Source organism: Primulina eburnea, chromosome 2, assembly GCF_022965805.1.
Source record: "Primulina eburnea isolate SZY01 chromosome 2, ASM2296580v1, whole genome shotgun sequence".
Lineage (NCBI taxonomy): Eukaryota > Viridiplantae > Streptophyta > Magnoliopsida > Lamiales > Gesneriaceae > Primulina > Primulina eburnea.
This window is the reverse complement of record NC_133102.1, coordinates 5,062,366-5,079,236: the sequence shown is the minus strand read 5'-3', so window position 1 is coordinate 5,079,236 and position 16,871 is coordinate 5,062,366. Positions and strand designations below refer to the sequence as shown.

The 16,871-nt window shown below is 34.1% G+C and overlaps 3 protein-coding genes across 5 annotated transcripts; 1 reads left to right on the top strand and 2 right to left on the bottom strand.

Moving 5' to 3' along the window:
- Window positions 1–2,144: 2,144 nt before the first annotated feature.
- On the bottom strand, window positions 2,145–5,179 carry LOC140822476 (CASP-like protein 2B1). Of its 3 annotated transcripts, XM_073183258.1 has the most exons (4): window positions 4,755–5,179; window positions 4,117–4,274; window positions 3,873–4,005; window positions 2,145–2,694 (listed from the first exon to the last, which is right to left on the bottom strand). In XM_073183258.1, the coding sequence occupies exons 1-4, from the start codon at window positions 4,764–4,766 to the stop codon at window positions 2,443–2,445; spliced, it is 555 nt and encodes a 184-aa protein (XP_073039359.1). In that variant the 5' UTR covers window positions 4,767–5,179; the 3' UTR covers window positions 2,145–2,442. The 3 variants fall into 3 exon arrangements, with proteins under 3 accessions (XP_073039359.1, XP_073039352.1, XP_073039354.1); XM_073183251.1 differs by lacking the exon at window positions 4,755–5,179 and having other exon boundaries at window positions 4,117–4,748; XM_073183253.1 differs by lacking the exon at window positions 4,755–5,179 and having other exon boundaries at window positions 2,145–2,649; window positions 4,117–4,748.
- Window positions 5,180–6,007: 828 nt separating this feature from the next.
- Window positions 6,008–7,535, bottom strand: LOC140822494 (glucan endo-1,3-beta-glucosidase 4-like). The gene is made up of 3 exons (XM_073183261.1): window positions 7,274–7,535; window positions 6,937–7,185; window positions 6,008–6,204 (listed from the first exon to the last, which is right to left on the bottom strand). The coding sequence occupies exons 1-3, from the start codon at window positions 7,338–7,340 to the stop codon at window positions 6,170–6,172; spliced, it is 351 nt and encodes a 116-aa protein (XP_073039362.1). The 5' UTR covers window positions 7,341–7,535; the 3' UTR covers window positions 6,008–6,169.
- A 2,001-nt stretch (window positions 7,536–9,536) lies between these two features.
- LOC140822467 (thiosulfate/3-mercaptopyruvate sulfurtransferase 1, mitochondrial-like) lies at window positions 9,537–16,796 on the top strand. The gene is made up of 12 exons (XM_073183242.1): window positions 9,537–9,718; window positions 10,525–10,713; window positions 11,386–11,445; window positions 11,692–11,754; window positions 12,052–12,176; window positions 12,274–12,436; window positions 12,708–12,767; window positions 14,498–14,556; window positions 14,867–14,948; window positions 15,979–16,042; window positions 16,211–16,278; window positions 16,448–16,796. The coding sequence occupies exons 1-12, from the start codon at window positions 9,614–9,616 to the stop codon at window positions 16,547–16,549; spliced, it is 1,140 nt and encodes a 379-aa protein (XP_073039343.1). The 5' UTR covers window positions 9,537–9,613; the 3' UTR covers window positions 16,550–16,796.
- Window positions 16,797–16,871: the final 75 nt, after the last annotated feature.

Below are 16,871 nucleotides of genomic sequence, written 5' to 3'. Positions count from 1 at the left end.
AGACAGGTAATGGTTTTTCCAATTCTTAATTAAGAGTTTGTCTACTTTTCTAGGATTATAAGAATTTTTTGCATACGATTGATTGAAAACTTTTATCTGCTGAGAATCAGTAATTATGGTGTCTCTTCCATCGAAAACTTCGTGGATGAAAAAGCAGATTGGAAATGTTTTGTGACATACGAGGGACAAGTAGATAAACATAGGAGCCCAGTTAGTTAAAAATGAGTCTAGTTTGTCAGAGACCATGGTTTCGCCTTATGTAGAGATGGCGTTTACGAGTGACGACTTAGCATTTGAATACCAAGGGCATGATATTTCCATCAGATGTTAATATCCTGTATCAGCTCAACAGCAGTGTGACGTACCATGATATTCTATTTGAGTAACTCATGTCGTTCACTTTTGATTCACTAAACAAATATCTGCATATTTGAATCTTACAATTTTCGATTTAGAAGAGTGGTCAAGACTTAATAGGTTATTGGTTGATAGCTTATTTGGTGCCAATTACGGACTTTGTTTTATTCATCGATGATACTTGATTTTGGTAGCAGCACTAAGGGCGTTCGGTGGAACAAGTTTTCAGCTTCACATATCTTATTTGCACTTCTGTAATTTCTTCTACAAAAGGGTCAGTTAAAATAAAAATTTGAAGCAACTTCTGACTGCTCAGTCATTGCTATTTTTACACGACAGGTACACTAAAACTTGCAGGTAGTCAGGTTTGTTGAACTTGAAAGAGGATATATGTCCTCTCATCGGACATGATTGAAATCCTGGAGATTTTGTCGGTGAGATTCATATTGAGATCCTATATTTGATGTTCCATTCTTCAAACTTGATGCTGGAAGCACATGGGTTTATCTCCAAGAATTCATCTCTACGAAAAGATTAAAATTCTCAGAACTCCATTCTATGATTTAGTAAATTGTAAATCAGAACATCTAAGTATTTCCCAATATAGTTACATTCTCTTACCAGAAATTGCCTCCAAAAATATCAGTTGATGTGATTCTTTCTTGTTTCTTGTCATCCATTTCGAGCAGCTTCTTCCCTCTGACCAATCTCAGCGTTTTTAAAAATAATATTAAAAAAATAATTAAAAATAGAAAAATTGGAAAATAAATCTGAAATATTGCCAACGGCCATATTTTCCAAATCCAAGCTTACTCCTATAAATTAACCTGATTACACCTTCAAAAGTTCACAATTTCTTCCACTTTAATTTCAAAACTCGAGATTTCTTCAGCTTTCATTTCATTTTCAATCCAAATTCGAAAATGAATCCTTGGAGAAATGACGATCTCGATAATCTTTCACCAAATTCTTCTCAATTCACGACGAGCAAATGTGGAGCATTATATTCAACCAAGCTCTATTCTCCCAAATTCCATCCAATTCCTTACTACTTTTGACACCACATATTCTAAACCAAAAAGGAAAGTGAAGAAGATCGTTGATGACGACGAGGGTGAAGGCATCACAAGGAAATATTGGAGGAAGACTAAAGATAAACGTCTCGCAAAGACATGGTGCAATGCTTCCGCCGATCCGATACTTGACAATTATCAAAGCAATGCTAATTTTTGAGGATTAGTCTGGAATAAATATAAACATGAGTTGCCAAATTTATGGAAAGTACATCCACGAAACAACATGAGGCTGATGTGAAACGTGTGTTTGTGTCCCGCAACAAAATAAGTGAACTAGAAGCACTCAAGCGGATTGTCATCTGCGATGAAGGTATTTATTATGAAATATTTATTTTAATTAAAATTCAACAAATTCTTAATTAGATTTTTTTTATTTAGCATTATAAAGCTTAATCATTTGAGCAAGATTATGGAAGTATGTGGTCCAATGAGAAAGCTTGGTTAGTATTGACGGAGCAAGCAAAAGTTCAACGTCAATATTATATGAAGATACAAGAACAAATTATTCGTAAAAAAAATACAATCAATGATTTATTTAGTTCGTATTTTAAATATTTGTATTATTTATTTCATGTATTTCTTATTATTTCATGTATTTTTTAATTTCGTATAACTTTTAAAATTTTAATTATGTGTTTTAAATTTGTTATAACTATTTGCAATTTTATTATGTTTTTTCAAAAAAATTATATGATAGAAATTAAAAATTAATATTTCAACATCATCTGTGTTGCATCATGTCACTACGATAGGAATATGAGACAAAGTTACCAATGCTGACGTCAGCATGACCAACTTCATCACACAATTTTACATCCTCTTAGGCACAAATTCAATGTTGCTGGTCTTAGAATGAATTAGCATGCACATACAACTATTTAAAGTTTCTGAACTATCATCTCCCAGCAACACATTTGACACATCGCATGGAACAAGATTTCCAGACACAGAGCACAATCTCACATACATGGAACAAGATACACATTTTCATTATCATGGATTAGGTCGGTTACCACCTTCCGCTCTTCTTTCCTGCATTGCCTCCATACAAACGGAAGAGGCTAAAAGCTGAAATGGCAGACAATATGACCATGGAAAGGCTCGCCAGTAGCGCGCTGGCTAAGCCATCTCCGCTTTGGTTGCAATATTTCTCGTACAGTTTGCATACCTTCATCCACTGCAGTTCCTTCTGACCAAACTTGGCAAATATTCCTGACTGCAAAGCAGCAGAAACCGTGGCTAAATTCAAGTAGGCCATTATCTGCACAAGTGAGACAACATAAAAAAAATAACTAACTAAAACCGAGAATACTTTAGATTGAACCAAACAATTTTATACGACGGATGTGAATTTAGTCTTACATATAATAAAATGATCATTCTAGGATATATTAGCAAGAACTGTCAAACATCCAACAAAGCTATGTGATGTGAATACAGAATCAAAAAGCATTCATGGTCAATTTGGTTTGATTGATGAGGGTTTTCAATTACTTGTTCTTCCTTATCGGCCACCCTAAACCCCAAATCCATAGTGACTGCAACAATCTTTGGCCTCAGTCACCCATGTCACCCTACAATATGATCATTTTAAGTGATACTTCTCAACCAGATCTTCTGTCATTAACTTCTTGTGAATTAATAATCATGTGTAGCCAAGATATCATAATCCTTCAGTATGTAGTTAGAAAAACTATTTTTTAAAACATACAGCTTGCTCGGTCCAGAGAAATCTAAGTTATTAACTTGGAACATATAGCACATCCATGTGCAAATGCAAAGAGTGAATCCCCAACTACAAGGCAAATGTAAAAGAAGAAAGAAGAATATTGGAACAAAACACATAATATCTCAGATATCATCCTACACTGAATCATACACACCAAATAATTTAATAATCATCTCATCATATCATACTTTCTACGACTCAAACAATCAATCACTTATCTATCCCAACATCACAAACAAATGCAACCTTAAATTAAGATATTAAATAGACGAAAACATCAGCTAATGAACTTAGAGACTAGATCGGGATCACACGTCTAGTTTCTAGGAGAAAATCCATGTTTCACAACTTTATCAAAACTTCAAGAAATTTAACACTATATAATTAAGCAAAACTCCTTCAAATTTTATAGTCTCTGTTTTCTGTATCATAGATTGAATTTATCGATTTCAAAACATGCATGAATATTTGGGAGCTTTGATTTTCACTCGTCAATATTTGAAGTTCATTACAAATCAGATTTTATACTGAATTTTTTTGCTTATTTTGGATCTATCTGCTTGGATAAAAGCACTGATGAGAACAAGTCAAGCCAGACAATTTGTAGGACATAAAAAAACAATGATTCAGCTTTGATTTATCCATGAAAGATCAAGATTCTATAGAAACGACAGAGAAAAAAAATTCAATGCAATCACTTAATTATACACCTGATCACCAGAGAAAATAGCCCAAGCCAAGGTCTTATTCAACAGCACACTCCCTCTGATCATACTCTGAACGCACCTCAAAACATGAACAAGTGAATAAGCAACAGCTAATCCATCGGTCACCACCAAAAATCTGTAAATTTTGGAACAAATTAGCCAAGATTTACTCAATTACAACATTTATGTTTGAAGAACAAACTCCTTAGAAACCCTTAAAACAGAAACAGAAGACAGATCTTCTTACACAACTGCTTTCATGTCTGTAAATTTGGCCTCCTTCCTAATTGTGAAAATCTCCTTGACCTCATAGTCTGTCACTATAAGAACAATAGAAATAATGGCCAAGGCACAAATCAAACACCTCAAAAGCAGCTCGGCTAGTCTCACCCGCCTATCGATCACCTTCAAACTGCACCCATGGTATACAGGAACATTACCAGGACTAACACCAACACCAACACCAACACCAACACCAACATAACTCATATTTACAAGTAAAGAGGAGATAAATCAACCAAAAGTTAAGCAGAAGGCAACCCCAAGGCCCAAATCAAGAATTTCGAAAGAAAGTAGCAACTATAAACAACACCGCTTGTTCAACTACCTACATTCTCCCTATTTATATCGACACCCAAAAATATTTAAAGAAAAAACATTTTTCCTTCATTTTTTTCACGATTTTGATAATATTGTCGACATTTATTGCTTTCCAATAAATTAATCTAAAAATGGAGAGCTTAGCTCAAGGTTGCATGACAGAGTGCCAGCACAACTAAAGAAAGCATAAAAAATAGCAATTCACAGTAAGCTAAGCGAAAGGGAATTCAAGATTCAAGTTTCAAGAAGCAATAAATAAAAGCTTATTGTGAGGTGTTCAGATACCTGGGACAACATTTAAAACAATGGTCTAAAATTTAGGACTGGTTTTATGGGAAGGAGCACTAGTTTCTTGTTTCAAGAAAATGGAAAAGAGATAAAAGAGTGGGCTTTATTCTTGAGAGTGGCCCCCTTCACTGGTCTCTCTCATATTCAATGAAGTCGGTAAGATTGAATTTATGATCGCCCATTCCTCCTTGTGCAAAGTAAGTGGGACAAGACTCGGAGAAAAAGTGTTGGGTTTTCTTTCTCTAAGTGGTGTGGCCAAGATTTCAGTAGGATTGCTTGACATTTGAGTGGTGGACAATGAATGTTTTCGAATATTTGATCTAAACGCAACTGTGATTACTATCAAACTAAATTTGATGTTAATTTTTGCCTAGTACTCTCGAAAAATGTCATTTTAGTTTAGCCCAAATCGTAAAGCATGCAATCTTGATAATTATTGTACAAAGCCCTGCAGTCCAAATGAACCAGATATATTGCTCGATATTCAGAAAGAAAGTATAATCGTGAATGAATTAAGTCATATATCTATCTTTTTTTAGTTTCTTGATTTCTGAATTGGGTGCTGAGCAAAATTTCGGATCATCAAAACTTTCAAATTGATTATTGAACTAACTAACTAACCGAACATAATCGTTGAATTAGATCAACTAAAAATCGGTAATTGAACCACTTGATATAATTTGACCGTAAACTTTCAAACTAATACAATAGTTTGTAAGACATGTTAGTCAAGTAAATAGCTTTGGATAATTTCTTTACGACATGATTGCTCGAAAATGTATCGGCGAGAGAAATTGAACTCCTCGAATACTTAATTTTTGATATATATTTTCTGTTTGTTTGGAGGTTGTCCAAATTTTTCTCTTTCTTGCAAAGTCTTTTGTTTTTTGTTTTTGGACAATGAATAGGCATTTAATTCTTTTGGATTCATAATTTTAATTTATCATGATTTCATTTTAAATCTTATTAATAATCAACTTCGAATTGACTTACTTCATTAGACATTTTCATTAATTTTTAACATCATTATTTTCCTAAAAAAATTGTGCATGGCGTAACTACATTTATGTCCATGATTAGGTTAGTTTAAAGTATAAGAGAGTGTTGGCTATCAATTATTTAAGATTCGTTTTATTTTTTTAAAAAAATTAACATAGTTTTTTTATTAAAAAATTGGTTTAATTGGAAAACTTAGTTGAACAAACATAGACGTTGGATACCAGCTATATATTATGATAAGGTAATTGATGTAGCAGAAAAAGATACATTCAAAATAAATTTTCAGTTTTTTTTTAAAATTAACATTATATTCAGAATATCCAGAAACACGAAATCAATATGAACTTCGTGTATATCTAAAGATAAAGACGTCGAAGAAGGAAGAACAATATAGACGCTTATAAGCTGGAGCTTCAAGGTAACTCTTCAAACTTGCAGGAGTCATGGCCTGCAATTTGTAACATAACGCGATCAGCTATAATCGTTAATCAAATTTTTCATCATTTTTCAAAGTAATTCTATCATCATGTTATTTTAAAATAATTATATGCAAATATTTTAATAAATTTATGGTGACGGATGGGTAGTGACCCAAATTAATTATTCAATTCATTATTGAGGTCTAAATTAATTATAAAGGCATAATCCAAAGAAATCTATAAATAGGGATGATTCTCATTTTTCAAAACTCTCATGAATTTATACTTAAACTCTTAGCTTTCAGAGATAACATCTTTAAATTGCTTTCTAACTTGAGCGTTAGAGTGTCTACATCAAGTAAACACCGACGTCTCTTACGTTTGTTTGTGACGCAGGTGATAGATTATCTACAAAGTTTTCTCTCCACCAACTACTGGGACCCGTTTATGAGCTAGTTGGAATACTCATCTACGATTGCTTAGATCCGTTTACGATAGTTTGGATAATCACAATTTTTGACTACATCAGTGAGAGAAACTGACAATTCTATTTCCCCATAACATGACCAAACACATGTTTTTTGTTTCCTTAAAATATGTATTTGCCAACATTTGATTTCAAATATGATAGCCAAAACTTTTAAGGTGTGAGACGAAGTTTGAAGTTCGAGCTCCAATTTTAATAAACACATCTCCCAAATCGGATTTTTTTTTACTAATTACGAGAAAACAAATATCCTATCTTGAGAAAATCTTCTTACTTGGATCAAGACCGGTAAGAACTGCAGCACCTCTGAAATAGCAACTCCCTCCTTTGTGCTTCATGTTCTGATAGTAGCTATTGAATGCATACGAGGCATGAGCTATTACCGTGTTGGGAAGATAACATCTTTGGTTCAATTTAAGCACACTGCAATCTGCACCATTCCCACATGCCCAATCCATAGCCCTTAGCAGCTCGTCTTCGGGAGTCTGCTCGTCCGCTACGCAGTAATCCGCAAATTGTCCATCTAACACACGTTGAGATATTCTAAGGACTAATATGTATACATGACTTTGAAAAATCCGAAAAAAAAAAACAGGAAGATTAATGGATACCCGAATTTCGTAAAATCGATAACAAGAAGGTAAGAGCAAACAGAGTTTTCCTTGGCAGAACCCACATGAGAATTAAGATGTGCTAGCAGCTTAGGCTTGACATGAACTTGAATTTGGAATCCTTTATAATAAGCAAGGTGCTAAGATGGAGTGAACAAGAAACCATGGAAACAATATTCTTTTCTTGGAAAAGTTGAATACCCAAGCAAATGCTTTTGCTTTTCAAGATCCCTTGATAATAAAAAGTCCATATTCTTTTGGATAACATGGATTGTGTTTTTGTGTTGATTATGGATAAATGCATTGGTTACTCTATCATAGCCTAACGTCCCAAATGGGACCTACATGGTTGGATGCAGGACCGGACCTCCTGTGAGGTGAGATAGGCCATCGCCTTATGGCTCGGCTCGGCTCTCACAGGGGCAAAAAAAAAAATCACTGATCTCATGTTGTTGAGGTCTGCACCTAATAGTACGTGCATATTAATTAAATTTTTAAAAATTTTGTATGCATAAAATGTTAATGTTTGTCCAATATATTTATTATTTTATCTTGTATCAACTCATGTGTTGAACTTTTATACTTGTTGATTATTTGGCCTCTTTTCTCGAATTTACGTAGTTGGACCCATTTCAAAAAAATAAAATATAAAAAATTGTGATACTTACATATTTTATATATCTTTATTTTCTATTTTATTGAATAAAATATTATACATATTATTTAAAACAAATAATATGCTTTTACAATAATAGTTCAATATATTTATCATTTTGTTAGTTTATATTAATAAATTTCGATTTTAGCTACGTATCTTACAATTTTTGGCAATTCAATTTTTTTCCAATATAATTGTTCATGTGACACTACATTACGTTAGAGCCATGTTTAAATTGTGTCACACGAAAAAAAAAAATCGCAAAAAGATAAATATATAACTTGTAAGTTATATTTTCCTTACATCTATTGTTTAATTATTTTTAATTTGCAAACTAAACTTTACGGTTATTTATCATCATAATATTTTTTTAACATATCGCCTCAGGCCTTGTGAACTACATGTACAGCTCTGGTCGGATGTCTCCACCATCATCATTCACGTGCAATGTTGAGTTGCGTTCAAACTACTATAAGGTATTATCTTAACGTTCGACTGCGATATTTTGCTACATTATAGCACTATCAACATTAATATTATCCATATGTTGAGATATGAATTGTTGGATACACGATATATGTGTTACTCTAAATGTAACATCTCATCAATCATATTCAGACCTTAATATAATTTTAATTATTGTATGATAAATTAGTCGATTACTTGAGCAGGGGGAGATTGACGCATGGAGAACTCCTGCTCACCCGCTGGCCTGCATCCACTCACCACCGCTACACGCTGTCCCCGACCCGACACCTAAAAGCCCAACAGATGGACGTTGGACAGATCCAGAACAAAGTTCGGTAGATGTTATATTACTTGTCTGAGTGTCTAACAACCCGACAACCTAGCTACGACTAACCCATGATGGGAAAATATATAATTTTATCACGAGTGTATATCTACATATATAGCCAAACCTATTATTAAGCTGTATGGTTTTTCTTTGTCTTTAAATCAAAATTATATTGTTGGATATTATTGAGGAGATAAATACAATCATCCATGTCTGATATTCATACAATTATATATGTTTTTCATGTTAATAAAATAATAAACTCGAAATAGATAATTAAAACGTCGAAATACATGTAATTTAATTTGAAAAATAAAATATTCTATATAAACTGTATAAGAAGCTTCAAATATCTTCATATAGGCAAAAATTTGGGTGATACGATCTTACGAGTCGTATTTTGTGAGACACATATTTTATTTGGATTATCCATGAAAAAATATTATTTTTTATGCTAAGAATTTTACTTTTTATTATGAATATCAGTCGTGAGATCGTCTCACAAGAGACCTATTCTTTCACATTTATAATGCGTATCCAAATGTAGTAAAGTGTGACAGAAAATGCTAAAGTTCCAACTTTTGTGGGTAATCTAAGAATGGTTATAGTTTAGAAATTGACTCGATTCGAGTGGTCACAGAACGTTCACTGATTTAACCAAGTCTTTTCGATTTTACGGATAAAAACAGATACAAAAACTCATGTTAGATCATCTACAAATCAATTTTTTTAAACAAATATCCTAATAAAAATATTATTTTTATCTAAAATTATTACTTAGGTTTCAAATATGATTTTTCGGGAAACCTTCTCTCGTCAGATACTACAAAAAATCTTATGGTCACACACTGATTTATATCAGTGCTTCTAATTGATAGCTCGTAAAATGGCATCTGCCGCTTTGTGCAGAAGTTTCTTTGCCCGTCGCCTCCTGAATTCCTCTTCACCAATTGGCTTCCAAAAATCGCAATTCTTTACATCACTAATTAGCGTGAGTTCTGTATTCTGTTAGTTTATTTTTCTTTATGTTTGTTATGGCTAATCTTGTTGCTGGTGCCAGTTTGACGATGAATTTTGCACTTTTTCCATGGTGGCAATTTGATTTTCTTGAGAATTCTCTTTGAAAGGGTTGTTGCTGATCACAGAGAATGTATAGGTTTTGATGGACAAATCCCTCGCTTTAAACTTTAGGGATGATGCTATAACTTGTTCCAAAATGATGGATAGCTCTAGGTTTTACTTCCATGTGGAATAATTGACTATATTGTGTTGCATTTGTATCCGGTGTGAACTTATTTTTCTAATGGATTTCCGAAAAGGTTGTCCTTTGTAATAAATATCCTAATTGAAAATGTTATTTATCGTGGATATGGTTTTTTGGGTTCGAGTAAGTGCATAATTTTAACCAGAAATTCCCGGGCTTCATATTTTGGAATGAATTAATATAACCCTCTGTTCCGGTACAAAAGAGCAATCATACATTTATACGCCAGTCAACTGTGAGGGTGGTGATTGTGAATCTGTGATGGTTTAAGCTATTTGTTTAATCCTTGACCTCTTGAGAATTTATTGTGAATTACTTGATCGAAATAGGAAACAAATTGTGTAAATGCTTCCCTAATATTTCTCTCAAAATTTATAACCAGAGCTTCACCTACTCTGTTGCATTTCTATCAAGTTAGTTTCATATGATTGCAGTTATATGTTGCAGTTAATTTTCTTTTCTTCCCCGCATAAATTTGCGTGGACTGTCGATTAGTTCTTGCACGCGATGGATTGATTATCCCTTTCATGCAGAAGAGACCAACTCAATCGCAGTTTATTTCCCACCATTTGGCATATAAGAATCCAGTATCCATTTCTTGTAGCATGTCTTCTGCTGCGGTTGCATCGCAATCTTCATTTTCCATGCAGTCCTTGTCAACTAATGAACCTGTTGTTTCAGTTGAATGGCTCCATGCCAACATTCGAGAACTTGATTGGAAGGTCTAAGCTTTTGCTCTTGCCTTTCTGCTTTTATTGTGCTAAAGTGATAAAAATGATGGTGAATGTTTGTTCATTAAATTCATTTTGGGATGTATGGTACATTTTTCTTTTCCATCTCGGATAGTATTTATTAGAACCATAGTCTCAAAGTTTATTTGTTTTCATGATTGTCAAGTGTGCAAGTTTGGAGCGGAGCTTTTATAAAACTCTATGAAAGACTTTCAGTTCGACCAAAAAGTTATTTTGTCTTAAAACAACGAGCTATATGATAAATAAAGCAGGGATATCCTGTAAGGACTTAGTGAAATTGCCTTTATGTTGTTATATGCCCTGATAAAGAATAGTTGAGATAGAACAGTGTTTTAGGGAATATAGTAAAATAATACCAGAACGTCCTTGATATGGACCTTGTCAGATTTAATTGGAATCTCATTTCATTATTTTAATATTTCCTAACTATCACTTTTAATAAGCAAAATTGTGTGGGCCCTTTCCTATAGTAGTTATTCCCTCGAGTTTCCTTTTTTTCTTTTTTTTCCCCAAACTTTAATTCACTGCTTCACTTGAAATGACTAAATTGCATGGTGTATTTAACAGTAAAAATTTGTCTTTGTATTGTATTTGGGTTGAAACACGCAATGATCTTCACAATAGTATTTTGAATTTTTGCAGGTTTTGGATGCATCCTGGTACATGCCAGATGAACAGAGGAACCCACTTCAAGAATATCAGGTTCTTTTCGATCTTTATTATGTAGTTTTCTTTCAACTTTTAGCTTGCTAGATCATAATCCTATAGAATACACCTAGGTAGATTGACTATTAAGAAAAAGTGTTCTTTGTTCTTTGTTTGCAATAATTTGTTGACTTTTTTGGTGTTGATTGGAGGCAGATGGTTATAATTCATGTCTGGTACTGAACTTTGAACTGTTTAATTTTTTATTAGATTTTTACTCTATACCATCTTTTTATTGAACAGGTTGCGCACATTCCTGGTGCTCTTTTTTTTGACGTTGATGGTGTTTCAGATCGTACTTCTAACGTAAGATGCCATGTATAAAGTCAGAGAATAGCACACTGATTCTGTGAATATTAGTTTTTTTGTGTAGAATTATCTGTGGCATAGTACTTTTTTTTTCTCATGATAAAATATATATTTTTCTTACATGTGAGGTTTCAATTATTCTATCCCATGATATGATGCAGTCACACAACCCATAATGCAATGATGATGAATACATAATGCTGCAAGTGGACCCCTGCATTAGGAGAGTGATTACATACTGTCTTACATGGATGTTAATTGTTTAATATTTCCCATGTCTAATGGTTTCTGCAGTTGCCACATATGCTGCCGTCAGAAGAAGCATTTGCTGCTGCTGTTTCTGCACTTGGCATTGAGAATAAAGATGGTCTTGTTGTTTATGATGGAAAGGGAATCTTTAGTGCAGCTCGTGTTTGGTGGTGGGTTTTTGTTCTTCTTGTATAAAACAAACATTGGTGCATAAATTTCAAAATTCTCCATCGTCAAGGTTGATCTATTTAAAAATGTTAATAACAGGATGTTTCGAGTATTTGGGCATGAAAGAATTTGGGTTTTAGATGGAGGTCTACCTAGATGGCGTGCTTTAGGATTTGATGTTGAATCAAGTGCATCGAGTGATGCTATCTTGAAAGCCAGTGCTGCTAGTGAGGCAATAGCGAAAGTGTACCTAGGACAGCGGGTAAGTTGTGTTAACATGATAAATTGTTCTTCACTGATTCCCTTTGTATGTGAGCTGATGGCTTGTATCCCATGTGGCACCAAGGTCCCAAATTTGGGACTGAGCCCCGAGTTCGAACAAAGTCCTCCCCTAACTCCAAAAAAAAATCTCTTATGTGTGAGTTTGGAGTTTGCTCAATGGAACACTTTGACTTGTGTGTGGGGTATCTCAATGATAATTAATTATTAATCTTACTTGCTTCAAGAGTAGAAAAACACTTTATTATTTTCAGGTTGGGCCAATGACATTCGAAACCAGATTTCAGCCACAGCTAGTTTGGACACTTGAACAGGTCTATTTCTTCCTTGGGTTTTATTTGTTTCTAAGTTTGTAGGCAGCATTATTGGTTAATTTATTGAACCTGATTGTTGCAGCTAGAGTTTGTTTCTGTAGAATGATACCCCACCCTCCCAAGTGACTCTGTTCCATGACAATTTTGAGATTTGGGGGATGTGGTTATGGAGTCTCACTTCTCCAAGTTGTACCCTTTCTATTTTGCTCTCTTTGCTGCAGGTTTCTGACTTAACATAATTGTGGGTCCCTGATCTCCAATCATTAATGAGGTCCTTCAATAAGTTAACTTTTGTCAAAAATTTAAATGATCAAACATTTGTCATCAGACAACTCAGAAAAAAACATAGAAGTCAAATCATAAGCATTGAACATATGGAACAGTTATGTGGAATACACAAATAACTCTAGCATAAAAATCATACTCTTATTTTATATGATGGATCTTGTACAGAAATTTTCACATAATAACTGCCGTCTTTTATTACCTGTCACTATGCAATTTTGCACGCAATATCGATGTAATACTTGGCATGCTAAGTAGGATATGTGTGAAATTGCATCTTATGCACACCTTACAGTGCTTGCACTCATCAGTTATACATCTTACAGCACATGTCATGATGCATGTCCACGGATACTGTTTCGGAAATATTTAATAACTGGTATTTCACTAGCTACTTTTTTGTAACCTCTAGCTACTACCCCAATTTATTCTTCTATCACAAATACATCTTGACATACCGTATAAGATCCTTTGCCAATGATTTTGGAGGATTCCGACATAGATACTTTGATGATGATGTTGGAGGATTCTAACATGGGGAAAATTTTATTTATACACATTTGCTCTTTTCTTTTATAATGTGTGTATTTTTTAATTTTCTTCTATTCATTTAACTCACATCACAATGGTTCTCGATTTTTTCACTACCTGAAATAAAGTAGACCTCACCGTATTATTAGTTCCTTGATTCCTAAAACCAATTTAATATATTATTGAAGACCTAAAAAAAATGTAATTGATCAATAACTTAATTCCCGTTTTCCAAGCATCATTGTTTTATGCCATTTTCTTTGGACGAGTGGCTTCGTGTGTGTATATATAGGTTTTGTTAACATTGTTCTTACAATAATTATTACTTCTTGTTATGAGATTTTCATCTCTGATAATTAAAGGCGCTGATTAAATAGAATAAAGGCATTGGCTGATGAAGCATTGGCAGACCCAGGAATTTAATTTGGTTGACAGAAACAAAAATTTAAACAAAATACAAAAGTTAGGGGGATGACATTATATTTTATTCTGCAATTATATGGAGAAAATATACTCAGTTACAAGATAATTAGAATTTAGGGGGCCGGCCGCCCCTGCTGGTCTCTCTCTTCCACTCGATAAAGGGCTAAAAAAGGTCTCACTACAAGTCTTTGCAATCGGATTTTATTTACCTTGAAGAATGTTGGAAATCCAGGTGGAGAGGAAATTTCAAATTGTTACATGTATATGTACAGCTGGACTTGTATTTGTTTTGATTTGTCATACAACTTGCTTCCTGTTTTCATGACTCCTTCCTTTTAGCAGCAGGATCTCGTCTCTTTGGGGTGGGAGGGGATCATTGGGAACTCATATTTGTCAGAACTGATTATCTCTGCTATGATAATTTCTATCAGATTTAGTTTGACAAATTTAATTTTGTACTTGCTTCAAGTTGTAGTTTTCTTTGGTATCAGGTTCGACATAACATTGAGGAGCAAACACATCAGCATTTGGATGCACGCTCAAAACCTAGGTAGTTTGATTTCGTACGAAACTTTATTTTATGAATGTGATGTGATATTTCTTGTTACTCATGCTCTAATTGTTTTAGATTAATTCCATGCTAATTTATTTGTATTAAATACAAATATTGTACCTTTTTATGTTCAATCAAAATAATGCTAGTTACTCACATTTACCTAGCTCTCTATCGGATCTGGCCTTCACACAAATATAACCAGGAATCTCAAAATAGTTACCAAATTTTATTTGTGCTTCATGATGACTCTCTCTCCTTCAAATTCATATCCAAAATGTGTTGAACTTTTTTTGCTTTCCGATAGGTTTGATGGGGCTGCACCGGAGCCTCGTAAGGGAATAAGAAGCGGCCATGTTCCGGGCAGTAAATGTGTTCCCTTTGCCAAGGTAAAGTATTAACTGCTATTGGTTGTTACCATTTGTTGAAGCTGGTATGTTAGGAAATGGGTGCAGCTTCTTGTATATCTTGTCTATGGATATCAATAAACTAAATTGGGTTAATTACTTGTAGAAATTTCAGAATTTGACAGCTGAATTTTAAGGCCAAAGGGTCCAATATTTTGAGCTCAAGCTTGGCTCCATGTTAGGTTTGTTATACTAGTAGACCATAAAAATACCAAATAAAATAATTCTAGAATATTGAATGGAAACCTAAACTTAAGGAATATACTAATTAGGCCGTCATTCATAAATTGTCGAGTGAACCAAGTCCCATAATTAAGTTATTCTTGTACTTAGTCAACTCAATTTACTTCAACTCTTGTTCCATGTAACTCTTGAATTAGCCAATTAAGAGCCTCAGATTTGGTGAACTTCCCTCTTGTGATTGGACCTCCAAAAGGATCCCAATTGAGCTTCTTATCTTATTGAGATGAGTCAAATACACCACCATTTTGAAACAGTCGCAAGCTTTCAAATGGTCAATTTCAGAACTGTCGGCACAAGATTTTCCACTTGCTGGGATGTTATCAGGCTTGTTCCACTGACTGACTCGTGCTCAGATCTTTTTATAATGTTAATTTAGATTCTATAGCTTCTGTGGAAGAAAAGAAAAAGGTCCCATCTTTTCTAAGCCGATGAAACAATTTCAGAACATGTTTTGCTTAAGGTGTTAATCGGCACTCTGCATATTTTACTTGATTTCAGAAGAACAAGGTCATAGTTCTGAAAATAATGGGAACATAAAGTTGAAATTATATTTATTTTTTGCTCGTCACCTAGCAATTTCTCTTCCAATGTGCTCTGAGTGCCAATTCTTTGTTTGTGTGTCATGTTAACCTGTTAGCAACTCAGATATGGTGCTTCAATCCGTGCCAAAAGAATTTTGGGCTCTTGTTGTATCATAATTTCCATTTTCCCTCGTTATCATGATAGAAGATATGAACTTTAATCCATTTTTCTTCAACGTTCTTCACAGATGCTGGACAACTCGCACATGCTTTTACATGCAGATGAGCTCAAGAAAAGATTTGACGAAGAAGGTTAGAAATAGTTCTCTAGTTCAAATGAGTTGCTTCAGTGCAATACTTCATTGGTCACTGACACACGCGTGCTCCTGTGATATGTGTGAAGTTACTCAACCAAATTCAAATAGGTTACTTAATAAAATAAAAACTGTATTTGAACCGTGGCACTTGTATTTTTTGCAGGAATCTCATTGGAAAGGCCTATCTTAACTTCTTGTGGTACTGGTGTTACCGCATGCATTCTAGCACTGGTGATTCCTGCTTTTATCTTTCTTCAACACCCCCATCCCCCAACAGAAAATTAGAAGGATACCCGATTTTGTCTCGATGATGTCGAACTTGTTTTTTACTTGAGCATATGTTCTTGATTTTATATAACCTGCGGTAAAGTAATTAACACGCGTAGGTTTCATTTTCCAGGGTCTTCATCGACTTGGGAAGGCTGATGTTCCAGTATATGATGGATCGTGGACGGAATGGGGAGCTAAACCCGATACTCCTGTTGCTACTTCCCAAGAGTAGATGAAAGAAATGATCCTCAGCTCGATGCACATTTCAGGGGTCGACTAGTTCACTAGCTTAACAGTGATTCTTGTGATGAAAAAGGAAGGTAAAAATGACTCAAAGCTGAAGCATGGAGTATTTATGTTACGCAGGGAGAAACTTATTGTAGCTATATATTACTGTTCGTTTTACTCAAGAGCAGCACGATTTGGCCCTTGTTTGGCTGTTCTTATAAAAAAAAACTTCTTTCTTGTTGATGGGTGCATGGGTTTGCTGCCTGAACATGTTAATATTTTTATGTACCTTTATAGTCATATTTTTATGCAAATTTTAGTAATGG

Coding starts and splice junctions, on each gene's coding strand:
- LOC140822467 (XM_073183242.1), top strand. CDS start 9,614: ATGGCATCTGCCGCTTTGTGCAGAAGTTTCTTTGCCCGTCGCCTCCTG. Junction 11,446..11,691: donor ACCCACTTCAAGAATATCAG/GTTCTTTTCGAT, acceptor TTTATTGAACAG/GTTGCGCACATTCCTGGTGC. Junction 12,437..12,707: donor AAGTGTACCTAGGACAGCGG/GTAAGTTGTGTT, acceptor TATTATTTTCAG/GTTGGGCCAATGACATTCGA.
- LOC140822476 (XM_073183251.1), bottom strand. CDS start 4,358: ATGAGTTATGTTGGTGTTGGTGTTGGTGTTGGTGTTGGTGTTAGTCCT. Junction 4,006..4,116: donor ACAGACATGAAAGCAGTTGT/GTAAGAAGATCT, acceptor CAAAATTTACAG/ATTTTTGGTGGTGACCGATG. Junction 2,695..3,872: donor CTATTTTCTCTGGTGATCAG/GTGTATAATTAA, acceptor TCACTTGTGCAG/ATAATGGCCTACTTGAATTT.
- LOC140822494 (XM_073183261.1), bottom strand. CDS start 7,340: ATGTGGGTTCTGCCAAGGAAAACTCTGTTTGCTCTTACCTTCTTGTTA. Junction 7,186..7,273: donor ATCGATTTTACGAAATTCGG/GTATCCATTAAT, acceptor AACGTGTGTTAG/ATGGACAATTTGCGGATTAC. Junction 6,205..6,936: donor TCTTACCGGTCTTGATCCAA/GTAAGAAGATTT, acceptor TACAAATTGCAG/GCCATGACTCCTGCAAGTTT.